The 16,758-nt window shown below is 43.5% G+C and overlaps 2 protein-coding genes across 4 annotated transcripts; both read right to left on the bottom strand.

Moving 5' to 3' along the window:
- Positions 1–6,133: 6,133 nt before the first annotated feature.
- Positions 6,134–12,795, bottom strand: LOC117838129 (DDT domain-containing protein DDR4). Of its 3 annotated transcripts, none has more exons than XM_072290697.1 (12): positions 12,163–12,795; positions 11,923–12,033; positions 11,155–11,241; positions 11,031–11,068; positions 10,859–10,940; positions 9,848–9,954; positions 9,599–9,770; positions 8,507–8,623; positions 8,283–8,406; positions 7,505–7,547; positions 7,292–7,408; positions 6,134–7,211 (listed from the first exon to the last, which is right to left on the bottom strand). In XM_072290697.1, exons 1-12 carry the CDS (start codon positions 12,481–12,483, stop codon positions 6,509–6,511), a joined length of 2,022 nt encoding a protein of 673 aa, XP_072146798.1. In that variant the 5' UTR covers positions 12,484–12,795; the 3' UTR covers positions 6,134–6,508. The 3 variants fall into 3 exon arrangements, with proteins under 3 accessions (XP_072146798.1, XP_072146799.1, XP_034573919.1); XM_072290698.1 differs by having other exon boundaries at positions 6,134–7,205; XM_034718028.2 differs by having other exon boundaries at positions 8,507–8,599.
- Positions 12,796–12,915: 120 nt separating this feature from the next.
- On the bottom strand, positions 12,916–16,340 carry LOC117838130 (transcription factor BHLH089). Its single transcript, XM_034718030.2, has 6 exons — positions 15,879–16,340; positions 14,323–14,526; positions 14,049–14,114; positions 13,825–13,893; positions 13,672–13,740; positions 12,916–13,345 (listed from the first exon to the last, which is right to left on the bottom strand). The coding sequence occupies exons 1-6, from the start codon at positions 16,098–16,100 to the stop codon at positions 13,208–13,210; spliced, it is 768 nt and encodes a 255-aa protein (XP_034573921.1). The 5' UTR covers positions 16,101–16,340; the 3' UTR covers positions 12,916–13,207.
- Positions 16,341–16,758: the final 418 nt, after the last annotated feature.

The following is a 16,758-nucleotide window of genomic DNA, read 5'->3' as shown; positions in this document are numbered from 1 at the left end:
CTGAATCCTTGTTACCATGACCGAACTCAGCCAGCTCTCTGAAAATTAGAAAAGGTAGCAATAATTAGTTGCCTATTCATATGGAAGCTATGTATATAATTATCAGGAGCTCAACAAAGAATAACCTGATCTCATTAACCATCATATCTCTTGTTATCACTTCTAACATGTCTTGAAGCAACAGTACCACATTATCAAACTTTGAGGCATCTCTTTCTTTCTGCAGGTGACCAGCATAATGTTAGCATTACCTTCAATACATGAATTGATCATCTGTCTTAACAAGTAGAGACGTATTGGGTGTATCCGTTTTTATCGAAGCTTTCATTTTTGTGCTTATCCTAGTTGTTGGTTTAGTTTATGAATGGCGAAAAGGAGCCTTGGAATGGTCTTAAGTGGTCGCGCAAAAAAAAGGGGGTGGCCCATGGGTCACTCATTGTTTATTTTTACTTTTTATTTACCTCGTACGAGTGGAAGTCGAGCACGTCATACGTGACAAAATGTTTATCTATCTATAAGACATCAATAACTAATATTCCATCATAATTAGCTATGACACTCTTTACATCATTCCGCATAAAAGATTAAAAGACTCTCAATTAAAATGATACAGGATCTCGTTCCAACCATATATTAAATATTTATACTATATTATTGAAAACCATAACATATAACAATTCAAAATAAAACTCTAAACAAAACCTTCTATGGTGCATATAATAAAGTAATAATCAAATAACATCTCTAGTTAGCTGATATTTTGGAGACATAGTTTACAGTCCACGGGATTAATCCAGCTTACTTTGCCCATTTGGTTGACTTGCTTAGAACCAAGGTCCCAAGTGGAGCCCAGCTAGATCCAGCGTACATATTTATTCTAGAGAACCATATACCTTTTGTTCCCTCAAAGATGAGAGATACATTAGTCACTTTGTTATTCAATTACTATGAGAGTCTAGAGGTTTTAGACACTAGGGCATTTGATTGTATCATAGCCATTTGTGATATTTGAAATAACTTTGTTATTTAATTTTTACGCAGGATATTCCTATGACAGTCACCTGGAGATTTCAATCTCAAGAGTCTTCGGAAACTTCCTTGCTGATTTGTTCTATAAACTTCAATGCAGTACCAGATTTCGTGATCGCATTCATCAGCTGTAAGTCCTTTTCCTACTTCCTTATATATATACTCTTATTCGTGATCGCATTCATCAGCTGTAAGTCCTTTTTCTATTTCCTCATATATATACTCTCAGAGTTTATTTTTATATTATATGTTTGTTAATCCTTTTATCTTATTTATCCTTATGTTTCTGTGTTGAGAAATCAGCGCCCAAACTTTAACACCGACACCCTAAAAGTGGCACCAAAGTGGTGTGACACCACTTCTTCTATGGATCTTATACCCACACTACTCTAAAGAGACCTTCACACCAACACCAACACGGGAGACCAACTCTCCACCTACTCACAACTTGATACAATACTCACACTTACACTCTTTATGTGGCTACCCTACCATAATACCACTACACTACATGGCAACCTTGTCATCCCTTCACCTATGGCTCATATGCTACTCTATGCCATGGTATGACTAGGAGGGTGGGGAGCACCTCTATTTATAGGTGCTCATGATCATTCTGGTGTTGCCATGTGGCAACTTCCACACTCTTCCATACAACATATCCTCCTAGAACCCTCCTCATCCTTATCTAGTTTCTTATATTTTTATCATGCTAAAATATCTAGTTCTAGAGTATTCTACACTTCACTATGAAGCATGGCAACTATGGCTCATGCATTCTTTCCAATTTTCTAGAACATTGCCATGATCTTATCCTTATACATGGCAAAGTTAGTCTATTGAGATCTCCACAATCTTCTAGAATATACTTGAATATTCCAAGTGTGCATTACATATTTCAACATTCTAGGTTAGAGATTGCAGCTCTTGCCCATAGTACAAACTAACCCCCAATGCAACCTGCCACAGCCCTGGGACATCAAGCAACGTCGGAGATGGCGCCACCACGCCAGATTCGCCGGTTGATACCCGGGAGATGGCGAAGCGTCGCCGGCAAGGTCTCTGCTTCAACTGCGACGAGAAGTTTGTCCGCGGCCACAAGTGCGCCCACCTCGTCTTCATCGACGACTCGGCGCCGGACAACACCGACTAGGGCGACGATGCGTTAGGGGATGACGAGCCGCGTATCTCGCTGTACGCCGTGGCCGGGGTGCAGATGGCGGAACGGTGCGCCTCCGCTTACGCATCCGGGAACACGAGCTACTGGCTCTCGTGGACTCGGGCTCGTCTCACAACTTCATTCGCGATGACGTCACGACTCGCTTGGGCGTTGCGTTGCAGCCGGTGCGGGCTGGCCTCAACGTCATCGTTGCCAATGGCGACCGACTGCCCTGCACGGGTGTCTACAACGCCCTGGACGTCGTGGTGGGGGCAGAGCCGTTCTAGATCAAGTGCTTCTCCCTCGCCCTCAGCGGCTATGACATCATCCTTGGCACGCACTGACTGCGTACGTTAGGGCTAGCCTTGTGGGACTTCTCGCTGCTCTCCATGACGTGCTTCATCGGGGGAAGTTGTGTGACTTGGCAGGGCGAGCAAGGGCGCATGGCTGCATCATGCCGGCAGCTACAGGCGGAGGCATTGCTGGACCGCCTCCTCGACGAGTTCGCAGACCTCTTCGCCGAGCCCACCGATCTTCCTCAAGCACGCGTCTGTGACAACCACATCCACCTGGAGACCGGTGCCTAGCCTGTCACGGTACGACTGTACCGCTATCCCCAGCTACAGAAGGACGAGCTAGAGCGGCTATGCACCAAGATGCTGCGCCAAGGCATCATTCACCTAAGCACGTTCGCATTTTCATCGCCGGTCCTCGTCAAGAAGCACAACAGCTCATGGCGGCTCTGTGTTGACTATCATGCCCTCAACGCCATCACCATCAAGGACAAGTTCCCCATCCCTGTGGTGGAGGAGCTTCTAGATGAGCTCCATGGCACGGGCTACTTCTCCAAGTTGGACCTCCGCTCCGGGTATCACCAGGTGCACATGCACACTGCTGATGTGGAGAAGACGACATTCCGGACTCACCAGGGACACTACGAGTTCCTTGTGATGCCGTTCGGATTGTCAAACACCCCAACCACTACAGCTTGAATTTTCTTCTCGACCAGCGGCTGTCGACGATCCCTCAACACAGGTGGATAGGCAAGCTCATGGGGTTTGATTTCATTGTGGAATACCAGCCTGGCAACACCAACATAGTGGCGGCCGGCTGGGGCCGCAACGCTGTGGCTGGCCAACCTCGAGCTGCTGGCTCGGCAGCCTCGCCCTACTACCCCCATCGTGTCCTCGGCCCGGGTCCGCCCCTAGCTGCCGGTGCCGCTGCCCCAGCGCGTCCCCGCCCCGTCTGGCCTCCACCGTCGTTGTCGCGCTCTCGTCCTCCTCCCGGCGGTGTTGTTGTGCTATGCTCCCGCGGTCCCGCCGCATGCTAGCCGCGCTCACCCGCTCGCCCTCCGTGCCTATGCCATGCTCTCCCGACCGCATGTGCCAGCGGCGCCCTCCGGCCCCGCGTGCCGCGCGCCAAGGAGACAACCCTGTTCAAGCCATGAGAGAGGGGGAGGGAGGAAGGAGGAAGGAGAAGGGTGATTGCAGTGGAGCCATGTTCTTCAAGGGGTAAAATGGTCTTTTCATAGGGTATCTAACGGCAGCGGGATGGAAAATCGAACGGAGTGTCAATTTGGGAACGAAAGTTGAAATCGTGGTCCAATAAGGAAGGAAAAACTTTTAAGGCCAAGAAAGGAACGGGTCATTTTAGTAGTGTCAATTAAGAGATTTTCTCCATTGAATTTCACCTCTGTACATAACCTGGAGAATTGGAAGCTATCTGCAGTTTACGGCCCATGTCAGGAACCAAAAAGATCTGAACTGTTAATTGGACGAGAGACCAAACAATCCTCCCTGATGATAACTGGCTTTTTCGGGAGATTTTAACTTCTGCTGTTCTTCAGAAGACAGGAATAAGCCCGGAGGTAACTTGCAAGATAACTGATTTTCAATGACGTCATAGGACATTTAGGTCTTATAGAATTGCCACTAAAGGGGCGATCTTACACATGGAGCAACTGCAGCAAGACCCTTTGATGGAACAACTGGATTGGTTCTTTACATCGGTTAACTGGACATTAGATTATCCCAATACAATGGTCCTTCCAATGGCCAAGATAACCTCGGATCACATCCCATGCAAGGTAATGGTTGGTACCAAAATTCCAAAGTCGAGCATCTTCAGATTTGAAAACTTCTGGCCTGGATGCCCAGGATTCTTGGAAGCAGTGCAAAAAGGTTGGGACAAACAGTAAGAAATCAGAGGAATTCAGCCTCAGTTCTGGCTGGCAGGTTGAAAAATGTCAGGTATGAACTCAAGCACTGGAGCAAGAACCTATCTAACTTTGGTAAGCTTATGGCAAACTGCAACAAAGTTATTCTTTTTCTAGACTGCCTAGAGGAAAGAAGGGCATTGTATAGGCCTGAATGGAACCTTCGATGCATCATTAAGCAACATCTGCTCAAACTGCTATATAGGAACATTTATTGGAGGAAAAGATATACAATGAATAGGATTAAATTTGAGGATGAATGCACAAATTTTTTCCATGCAATGGCTACAATATCCTATAGGAAAAAATCAATTTCTCACTTGAAAAATGATAATGGTTATTTTATTTGTGATCATGAGGGCAAAGCAGCCTTACTTTCGACTGCTTATAAAAACAGGATGGGAATCTCCTGGCAGCCGCCAATGCTATTTGATCTGCCAAGCCTACTGAATGTTTCAATCGATCTGTCCGACCTTGTGGCTCCATTCAGCAGGGAGGAAATTGATAAGATCATTGGATTAATCCCACCTGACAAAGCACCTGGGCCCGATGGTTTTAATGGCCTTTTCTTGAAGAGGTGTTGGCCCCTGATCAAAGAGGAATTTTATAAGTTATGCGATGATTTCTACAATTGTGACATAAATCTGGAAGTATAAATGGCTCATGTATAAAGCTTATCCCAAAGGCGAACAACCCTGAATCAGTTAATGACTTAAGGACTATCTCCCTACTCAACAGCAGCCTCAAGCTTTTAACCAAAATTTTGGCAGAATGATTACAGCTAATCATCCTGAAGATTCTGCATGCAAACCAATATGGGTTTATAAGAACTAGAACAATCCAAGACTACCTTGCATGGAGCTTTGAGTACATACACCTGTGCCATTAGAGCAAAAGAGATATTATAATTCTCAAACTAGACTTTGTAAAGGCATTTGATACTATAGAGCATGGAGCTATCTTGGAAGTGATGAAACATTTGGGATTTCCCTGAACGCTAGCTGTCTTGGATCAAGATGATTCTCTCCAGTGGCACATCCGCTATTCTTCTAAATGGTGTGCCTGGGAAGCAGTTCATATGTAAACACGGGGTCAGACAAGGAGAACCTCTGTCCCCTCTACTGTTTGTTTTAGCAGCCGAGCTCCTGCAATATGTGATTAATAATGCCTGCAAGAATGGCTATTTGCAAATTCCCATACCACAGCCAAGTAATGATTTCCCTATCATCCAAGTATGCAGATGACACACTGCTCCTGATGCAAGCAGATGCTTCTCAATGAACTGATGTTGCGAAATCACAAGATACTAGCGTTTCTCCATGGTGGACACACAAAAACAAACACTAATACTATGAAACAATCTAGTAGTTATGCCCTTTTGTCTGATACAAATCTGTTTCGAATTTCAGAGTCCCTGAGTGTTTTTCATAAACGCACTAGCGTTTCACCTGTAGACACAAATACAAGCGTTTTGTAACAGGGAGAGAACATGCATGGAAAGAGATGGCCATCCACAAACTGCCGAATGAGTGAGATTCCAAGTCAGTACTGCTGTAGGGAAGAGCAAGGCATGAAAATTCAACATCCAAGTAACAACCACATAACTAATGACGAGATTGAGCACTACTGATTTCCTGCATACAGAAACAAAGGCTACAGCGGAATCAAAATGCTAATGCAGATGCTCAGAATGGGGAAAAGATAAAGACAAAACTGATGGCGATAGGCAGTGCAGGCATTCTGAAACCAGACGCTATTGCTCCCGATCACTGTTTATACATGGAGGAGATACAAATACAGCTGTGACAATTGTACTGCGCCAATCGACGCGTGCAGTGTGCCTAGTGTACATCTCAGCATGACCTCCAAGTATCAGACACGGCTTTGCCTATGGGCTGGGAATTCAGCCACTGTGCTCATGGACCATCTCATCTCCTCGTTGGCTAAACATTGGCGTTAGTAGGTAGCCGTAGCAGCAATCTGCCCTAACAAGACCAATGTCGTATCACCATCTCATTGGATTCTTATCGATCCATGCTAGACCAAACAATTTCACCAAGTATTTCATACCCAGGTGACAAAAAAAAAGGGCTCTCCCAGCACCCCTAATGTGCCGCAGGACATTTTTCTTGACCATTATTCATGTGCTCATCTTTCACCAAGACTGGCGCATCATCAAAACCACCTAAAGGCGCAATCTCATTTAGGTCGAGGAATTTTCTGCTGACACTTTTACTATCCCTGCTAGGAACAAGTGCCTTCTCTATGCGCTGCTGCTGTGCTTTATTTACTTCATCATCTTCTTCCTCTCGGTCTTGGCTTGTTGTTGAAACCTCCATACCATTTTGTGCATCAGAGCCAGCATCTGGATCTGATGCACTGCATTTCTCTTGCTTTCCAAATTCTATATCTCTACCAGAAATACCATACTGTTGATAGTTAATACGCGGACGAGTGGAGCGCTTACTGCGTCTGATGCCAATATGGATTTCATCAACAGATCTCAACTTGCTCCCTTGAGGGTTGTGAATTGGAAATCTTTTGTACCATTGCAGCTCATCTGTGTCTTCACTAGCACTCAAAGAATGATCCACTTCATTGTCACCATCACTGGCAACTTGTTCCAAGTGAAACTCTTCATCATTTTCAGAAAGACTTGCCTTTTGCTGTTTTTTACTTCTAAGATATTCCTCATCATACACTGCTTCACCCATGATATCATCATCACTGTCAACATTTGGGTCAATGTCCGAGACAGCCTCCACAAAGTCTTTTGTGTACCTTTGAGATCTTTTTCTCTGCCTGTAGCTACAACAGAACAATGCATTTTAATAGGATAGTAAGTTCTATAAGAGAAACAAATAAATACCAAGAGTTAAAGGACTTACCTACGATGAAGAGTTGCAACCTTCCCTTCATGATTGCTTGCTTGGTGGCGATGTGACTTTGCTGGAGATTCTCCATAGAATCCTTTACATAATGGTGAGGGGCCAATCTCATTTTTCCTGTCAATAATATAGCACATAAAGTTGCTCCATCTTTTGTGTTTTTCTATAAATCCTTAATAGATTAAACTATCAAGAACAGAAAAATCCACCTACTTTGTAGGTTTTATGGCTTCATTTATTGAACGCTCATAATCATCTGCATGATAAATTGAGAAGAAAAAATCAGGACAACAAGAAAACATTATGCTCGCTGGCCTTGTTCCTATAGACACCATGTGATACATCAATGAACACATAGATAGTATGACTTTAGAATAAAGTTTTGCAGTATTGCACATTAACAAAATGGCATGTACATGTATCATTTGACCATTGATGAGCAACTGCAATACCTTCGTGACCCCAGCACGGGTGTTAACGGGTTACTAGGAAATGGGAAAAGCTTGCTGACATTTATCAAATGATGAAATAATTAGATTACAGATAGCTTTATTAACATACCAGTAAGACCAGCTATGTAAAACAAACACAATAATTAACTAGCATTCAGGTGCAATGACAATGAGGCCACAAATTACAGCCGTGCAACTACGCTTAGCTTAGTGAGTTCAAATCACAGGATGGTTAGGAGACAGCAGTCACATGGCAACATTAATGCCGGAAATGATGATAAAAAATCTAACATGAAGGAATGACTACATGAAAAAAAGCTGCAACAACTAATCAGCATAAACACAGGGACACACCAATTTAGCCATTTGAACAACTCCTTTACAACCAGAAGATCAAATGGCTCAAATCACTTGGGTAGTTATTCAGTTATGAACCAAATGCATCTCAACACCTCGTCGTAATGGAAACTGCACAAATGGGTTGCATGAAAGTATTTCCCATTAACTAATAACAATGTTAAGTTCAGCCTAGGGATTACCAAAAGTATAAGTGACACGCTTCCTTTCACGACGAGAGCGCCCAGATGTGAATCCATTCACTGTCAAGTAGCTGTCAAGGAGGAGGGCTTCTCTTTGTTGCTTTTTGAGCAGCTTCTCTTTCTTCTGCAAGAGAAAACAATGGCAACTTATTACAAAATGTGAATAGCAAGGCGCCCTATTCTTTGCAAACAATTTTAACTCTATGGGAGCTGCAGTGAAATACCTTATGAATCTTTTCTATCTCTGGAAGGTGATTGAACTTCAGCTTCTTGCCAAGCGAGACTTCTGTCCTGTTCCTACTTGAAAAGAGTTTTTCCTGAATAAGATTGGCATAAAAGAACTAATATCATTAAACTTTAGTAGTTTGATTAGGAGCAGCAAGGTATATACAGCTTCTGTCAAATTCTAATTTGATTCGTTGACACCACAAGTTTGCTTTAGATAACCTTTTTTTTTTCTCGAACACGCAGGAGAACTGCGTATCAATATATTAAGAAGAGAAGGGTTTAAAGAAACCCAAAGTTACAGCACAGGTTTTTGTTTTGGGCAAACCTGTACAAAAATCCCCTAAACTATCTGATATAGGAACCTTTTTTCGAAAGCCCCAAGACCTAAACTAGACCAAGGACCCCAACTGCTCATGTGAGGGCACTAGGGCGAGGAGATAAGAAATTCCTCGAGCCCCGGCTATAGTCCATAAGCGCAGCACCTCTCTAATCACATCATAGACTCCATTCAGGTCAGGTGGAACTCCATCGAACTTGTTTGGAAATTTCTTCTGGTGTGTCTTTCAAATTTCCATCGGAATTGTCTTGGAACTTGTTTGGAAATGGATGGAGAAAAACAATTTTAGTTGAAAGTTACCCCTAAAGCATGGTATCATATGGGCTAACACAATAGTGCATGTAGTGAGCTAATCAAATTTTGCGTTAATGCGGCCCCAGCTATATACTGGATTTCACTGTGTCACGAATTCATTTTTTTTTCCAAGGCATAATTGTAGGGCACAGAGACCAAGCATGAAATGTTATACCTAATGACCAATTAGTCATGATACAGAACCATGGAAGTTCACCAATTCATAATATTCAACCAATGCCCACCATGTTTTACAAGATGGTCATGACCATCGCAATATCTTGCAACATAAACTTGTGAGTGCATTAACTTGTCAAGACGGGCATTAACTTTTATTATCATAACATAAAATTGTGAGTGCTTAGGTACATCCGTACAGGCATGGATGAACTAATCAATGATTCCGTTTTTTTAACAGAAAACCTAAAGAATTGTCTATGATGAACTCAAAACTTACTGCAGCTGTATTGAACTCATCAAAGTTGGATGCCACTGCCTCCCATTGATAGGATATAACCGGAACACTTGAGACTCCCTTTCCTTTAGATCTTTTTGTTGGCTCCTTCACATACTCCACTCGCCTAACTTCGCGATACAACCGATGCCCAAGGATTGGGTCATCTTCGTACCTGTACCACAACAGATGAGTAAAGATGTTTTCAAGTATGCTTCATAATTTTTGTTGAAAATTATTGTTTTTGCCCACCAGTATGAAATTCCATATGAATCTCCGCCAATTCGTTCTTTACGGAAGATGGGAAGATGATAACCATGCTTCAAAGAACTATCGATGAAGTTCCGAATATCCTCTTGCTGTAAAATAGGTGCAGATTCAGCACATATTTCAAACTACAGCACCTATTTAAAACATGTTCTTCGTCATTAAGTTTGCAGCTATTTGCAAGCACATACAAGCAGTTGAAAATCTGGAGATATTAAGAGCATTTACCAGGTCACAACGGGTGTTACATGAATTTTAATTGGAGTCTGGGAGATCAAACAAACACTTCAATGAGCCTATTGTTTGTTATCAACCACACAATTCATTCACACAGGAATACAAGACAAGAGGTGCTTATGTGCTCTAAACAAAAGCGGAGAACATAATTTTAAAGCAAATTGAGTGTCAGATTTGCAACCGCTCAGTATTCAACCACTAAAGCCCAAGCAACATTTATTGTGGCAAGTTTTCCCTTCTTTTTTCTTTCTCTTTTCTTTCTTTCTTTTTTGTTTATTTCACCTGAAGGCTGTTTTGTCCCTTCTCCAATCATGATTTGTATCAAGAAAACTCCATTATAAATTGCTGTCTAGCATATAAAGTAACCTTGGATCAATGGTTAGGTCTTACTCTTACGTGTTTCAGCACCAGCATTGCTTTCAAATGTTAACTAATAGAACACCTTCAAATAAACTTGAGCTATGCTGATATGATGGCCAATTGTACAGTGCTATACGAACAGAAAAAAGGAAAAATCTTACTGGAGACAGAGCATAGATATTGTACTAAAGTATTAATCAATCAACAGACAATAGCATATTTAGCAGAATCCACAAAGATGTTGAATGTGACAATGGAATTAAGGATAGTAAACTCTGATCAACTAACCCTAGTAAAGATGTGCAGGACAGTTAGTATAGTTCCAAAAGAGCAGAAAACATGGGTTCAATTTTATTATTTAAACATTTCACAGAATAAATGGGGCAGGAGGCACCACACCTCACAACGTATATCACATATAGCTTTCAGGATCACTAATCGAGTCGCTGGATCAAGTGTCCTGTAAAGTTCAATTTCCGCTCTGAACAAGGCAAAACAATTGAGAAAAAGTTATCAAATATACATTTACAGCTAGATATTCAGTTAAGGAACTATTGGGATAAGAACTCACCCATGCGAGGCAACAATAGGTAGATCGCCTTCTGCAACCTGCAGTTCTAACCATTATTAGCTCATTAAACAAATGCAGTTTCATCCGTTATGTAAAATCGATCTTGGCGAGGAACATCATATACCCAATGCCACCAGTGCTTCAATTTTTTACATAACACCGTTACCCATGTTCCACGTCCCATGGCCATTCGAGATACAGGAGGAATTGACTGCAAAGATGCATACAAAATTGTTTAAGATACTTGAAAAATTGGTCACTATGATTTGTAATCTAATTAGTAATAGCTACGATGGACAAGCCAGCCAGACTTGTCAATAACCGTTCCACACATATATACCTGAACAGCATAGTCATTAACAGTATATAGTAGGGGCAATGGAGTGGTGTTCATAGTGTATTACTAGATACACATGTGTGGCTGCTACAGAAACACTGCAGCTCTCATTTGAAATAGCCAAAAATTTTAGGCTCCGATAATTGATAATACGCTAATGCATACCAACACAAATAACTAAAATTACTGGCAGAGTTCTTCAAAGAAGATATCATGTAGCAAGTAGACACCAGAATCCTTATTTCACATATTTGGAAATATTGTTCCCCAGAACATTAAACAAATGAAACTTGCCGAACTTATTAAGCGTAACTTCAGAACAAGGTACAATAGGAGAACCTAGCCTTTAAATTGCACCGGCAGACGTCTTTGGAAATATTATTTTCCAGCACATTAAACAAATTAAATTCGCCTAACTTATTAAGCATCATTTCAGAACAAGGTACAATAAGAGAACCTAGTCTTTAAATTGCGCAGGCAATTAGAGGCAGCAGGCCAGCAGCATAGTTAAAGTTTATGATGAACACCAAATAAACGAAACAGGTATCAACTCACCTTTAACAGAGGCATATGCACGTCATCCAGTGTGCCATTGGACGTTATGATCGCGTCCTCCAGCTCCTCTGCAGTGAACTCCACGGCAACGTTCAGCAATGGCCGGAAAACCTACAGCTCCGAAGCAGATCAACCATGTTACCCAAACAATCAACTCTAAAAGCAAATTACTAAACCCGATCATAATGGAGGCCAGAAGCAGTGGGAGGTTTAAGGGTACGGAAGAACGAGAGCGCATACGTGGAGGAAGTTGAGGACGGAGGCGAGCTCCCACATGCCACGCAGCCTCCACCGCGGCAGCTCGGCGGGCGACTCCGGCTCCACCACGAGTGGCGTCACCACGCGGTACTCTGGCGTCACGTCCCCCGCATTCCCGCTCCGCTTCGGCCGCGGCGGCGGGGGCGCGGGCGCGGGCGCGGGGGGCGGCGCCGCGTTCGGACGGTAGTGGCACGCGCGTGGAAACCGCGCCCTCCTCGGGGTCAGAGCCGTTGGATCCTCACACGCAGCCGCCCCCTCGGCCGTCGGCTGCTGCTGATCCTGCGGCGAGGAGGCCGCCGCCATCGACGGAGACGCCTGTTTGGAATAGCCGGATCGAGGGTGGATCGGGGGTCGGGATCGGAGTAGGGTTCGGGCTCGTGGGGAAGGAGGTCTCCGACTCACGGGGAGCGGGCAGCCTGAGCAGATGGCGCCGTGGCAGTGGAAGCCATGGGAGGACCCAGGTGAGGGGAAGGGGAAAGGAGTGAGGACTGAGGAATGAGGAAGAAGGCGGGGGCGAAAGCGGGATTTCGTGTGCGAGATCTGCAGGGGTGTTGGGGAACAGAGCAATAGAACCGTTACCGCGTTCGTAGGACAGGGCTAAAATGGATATTTTCGCTAGCTGTGCTGGGTTTTCGGGAGGTTTTGGTGGGGAATTGGTCATCAGGGTGCTCCGGAAATCCGGATGGATAGGTTTATACAAAATACAAACACAAAATCACAGCATCAACAGGGAACTGGTGCTCCCAGAAGAGGAGAAAGAACTGACTTATTCAACCTTCTCACAAACGAACGCGATCTCCAGAAATTCCAAGGAACACATGAATAGGAGAAGGAAGATCGTGTCTTGGATTCAGATGGGGAAAAGAAAATTGTACCCGCCTCAAAATACATGTTCCTACTGGCATTACAGCTCCAAGCATGACTAAAACTGCGTCTGGAACATGACAGTTTCAAAAAATAATCTAGAACCATGGGCTTGATTGATCATGGTTCCCTTTATTAGAATGCTACTCTGGATTCATCTTGTTCATGACACCCGTTCGTAGGCACCACCGCCAATCTGCATGTGAAGCCATTCCGAGGCCGATGTGCCTTGAGCGTATTCTCTTGGGGTTTGGGTATCAAATGTCAGTCCAGGAGCTGTGCTGTATGTCTGCGCAGCAAACTGCAAATAGAAGGCCTTAAGTAAACATAGCAAAAAAAAAGGAGGAAAAAAAGCATCACGTTGTTTGAGGAAACACTGATAAAAAGAAGAGCAGATCATATGAAGACAATGAGAGCGATTCAATAAGACATTTAAGTGGTGTACTCTCTTAAAAATTGAACTAAAACCCCATAAACGCACAATTATTCAATTCAGAAGTGTAGCTTTGTCAAAGGTTCAGCAATGCTCGCAGTAGCGGCCATGCAGTTCAAAAGCAGAAAAGAAAAGCACACAAAGAATCGATACCGATAAATATATCTTGGTACTTCACTAAAAAGTTGACTTACATCTTTGGATGGAAATGCTTCACCATTGTTCGCATGGGCATTTACCGCCTCAAGTTTCATTGACAGGAACTGCAAACATAAATTCTATCTTTAGCTTGAATATGAAGGGTAATGCAATTCCATAGGAGCAACACCTGTACAAAATTGGCATACCTCAACTTGGCATTGCAAAGACTGAATGTAATTAATTATCTCGTCAAGTACTGATGCTTTCCCAATAACCTGACCAAGCAAACAAAAATTCATTACAGCATTTACTGCAAGTGAAACTCAGGAAGGATTAGAGCTTATCTATAGTAACAAATATCTAAATATGATTAATTTATGGCACATGAGGAAACACAAACAATTGAATGTCTGTTGAGATCGATGAGCACCTTGTTGCATCCAGGGACGAGATCCTGGAGAACTTTCATCCGTTCGCTTATTTTCTCACGCCGTGCCTGTAAAAAGAAAATGATCTTTTGGTGGTCAAGTTGGTGTTGTATGCATGCAATTACCTATCACAACAATATCTCGAAGCATTTCAATTTGTAACCACATTTCTTACGCTGTAGCATATGGTTTAATTCATACTGTGCATTTTTACAAACTGGCTTCAAGTCCTTACATATAGGAACAGTCAAAACAGAAAATGTTACGACCACTTACCCTTTCTGCAAGACTATGACTGTCAGTTGCTTGGCCCCTTCTTGCCCTGACATGGATGTAATCTTGTTTCGGTGGCTCTGGCACTGGAGGGTTTTTACTAACACCCTTGCCAGCGCTTCTTGTTTGAGTTTCAGCCTCTGTTCTTTGGTTGCCATTATTATCGTTGGATTTATTTGTTTTGAAACGTTTTGCTCCTGAATCTGTCTGCTCATCAAAAAGATCAGGATCAGCAAGAGAAGGAACAGCTGCAACTTCAATTGTACAAATTTCTTTTAAAATGTAACTACATCCTATCATCTCAAAAGTCAAAAATAGTTATCTAAATTGCCATCATTAAACACAGAACATGAGTTGTGGACATAAGGAGCACCGTACCGATAAAATCACCGATCATATTGACCAATAACGATTCACCCACCAATATGATTAAATATGTCTTCTAACAATGCTAGCACGGTAGGTTACTAAACACATAAATGCTGATACAAACGTCTATTTACATTCATGCTAGTTGCAAACATTTATAGGTCTTATACTGATGCACAATGCCGAAAGCCCGAAATTATACAGGGCTGTGGAGGGGACCATGTTACCTAGCATTGCTGAGAATCTGAATTCCAGCCAAACATTTGTGGACCAACAGTAGTTGGTCAGAAGTAAGTACCGGAGAAAGTTAATTGTACTTAATTGTTTGTCTAGCAAGTAGCAGCAGCTTTAATTTATTAAAACATCACAGAATGCACAGATCTAACAACAATGGCACTGAAAGTGGAGTTACCAAGCACAAATACAATTCTGGCCAGTTTAAGCAGTTGCCACCTGAAGGCATCATGCCATCATGTTAAATTGACAACCGAAAACCGGCACTCTTAAACGTTGTGGTACCACAATAAATGGAATGTATGTACAGTGATTGTGCCTTTCTACAGAACCCTAGTATCTGAATATGAAATTATATAACATGAGTATGACAATGAATATAAAGAGTTCAACCGCATCAGGTACTTTTGCTAGTAGTATGAACTAAGGAGTTGCCTTTAATTTATATAATTTCATTTACTTCCCTGAGTAGCTGCACGTTGTTGGTTATCACAAAAGTTTTGACACTAACACGGCAGGTGTAGAGGTATTGATCATAGCCTCCAGCTATATTGTATAGCTTTCCCCTTTATATAATGTTAACGTTCTCGTACTTCTACATGACTTTCTAAGCATTTCTTGGCCCTTCTAAGACCAAATTATTCTTATGCTCTCAAAATTAGTTCAGTTACATACTGTCTACAGTTGCAATTGGCTCATTCAGCTGCACACATTACTGAATCAAACTAAACGAAGTTAATCAAAACAGCAATCCAGAGTAATACTACCAAGATTAGCACAACGAACACCGAGCACAGCAGTACAGATGATCAGATCACACCAGCATGCTCAGTTACGCACTAAATTATGATGCTACTATTTGCCTTGGAAACCATCCAATTCCCACCCGTGAAGTCCCACTGGCCCCAATACCCCCAATGCCACACGGATCACGACCAATGCGAAAGAGAACCTACCAAATCCTGACCGCCGCCGCCGCCGGAAGTGGAGACGATCCGGGACGAGTCGTCCTCGGACGCCGGTGCCTCCCGCTGCTTTCTCCGTCCGGCGCTGCCTCCTCCGCGGCCGCCGCCGCTCTTCTCCGTGACGGCGGAGGTGGCTTCCACCGCCCGGCCGCCGCCCGCGGCGAGGTGAGGCGGGCGCCAGAGCTCCGCAGCGACCGCCGGGGCCGGGTCCATGGCGGCGGCGGCTGGCGGCGAAGCAACTCGCGAGGCGGGTCTAGGGTTTCAGAGGTGCGTGCGAAGGGAAGGGATGGTGGAGACTGATGCGGCCAGTGACCAGATCGGGGAGGTGGAGGGAGAGCTCAGCTCGCAGTGGCAGAGTGGGTTGTGGCCTGTGCACACTTGCGGGGGAGAGAGAAGAGAGAGAGGGAGCAGGGGGCCGCGCTCAGAGAAGACTGGAAAGGGAGGCATGGAGGAGTAAAGAAATGGGGCCTCGGGATTTCGCCACTCTGTGATTGGGGGAGTAGGGCTGACCCTGACACGATCACGGTAAAAGTAAACGCGCTTTCACCGCTAAGCACGAGTAATGTACATTTTTTAACTTTATAGGTGGTAGATTTGCAGTTTTTCACTGTGATGTGTGGTAACAACTGATAGAAGGATGCTCAGCCATCAAATGCACGTTTAAAAAGGTACCCCGTACATAACAATTCCACTAAAATCGGATGTTTAGCAATGACGAGAAACTTATTAAAAAAGATTGATCGTAAATACTCTCTGTACCAAATCATACGTCGTTTCAGAACTTGTAGGTTCATAGTTTTTGCACCTTCAAATAATTTCTACATAAATAGTAAAGTATTTGAATCCTTAACTTCCTCTACTTTATTAGGGT

This window comes from Setaria viridis, chromosome 9 (assembly GCF_005286985.2).
Source record: "Setaria viridis chromosome 9, Setaria_viridis_v4.0, whole genome shotgun sequence".
NCBI classification, from domain to species: Eukaryota; Viridiplantae; Streptophyta; class Magnoliopsida; order Poales; family Poaceae; genus Setaria; species Setaria viridis.
Note: the sequence above shows the minus strand (reverse complement) of the source record. Positions and strands in the feature narration are given on the sequence as shown.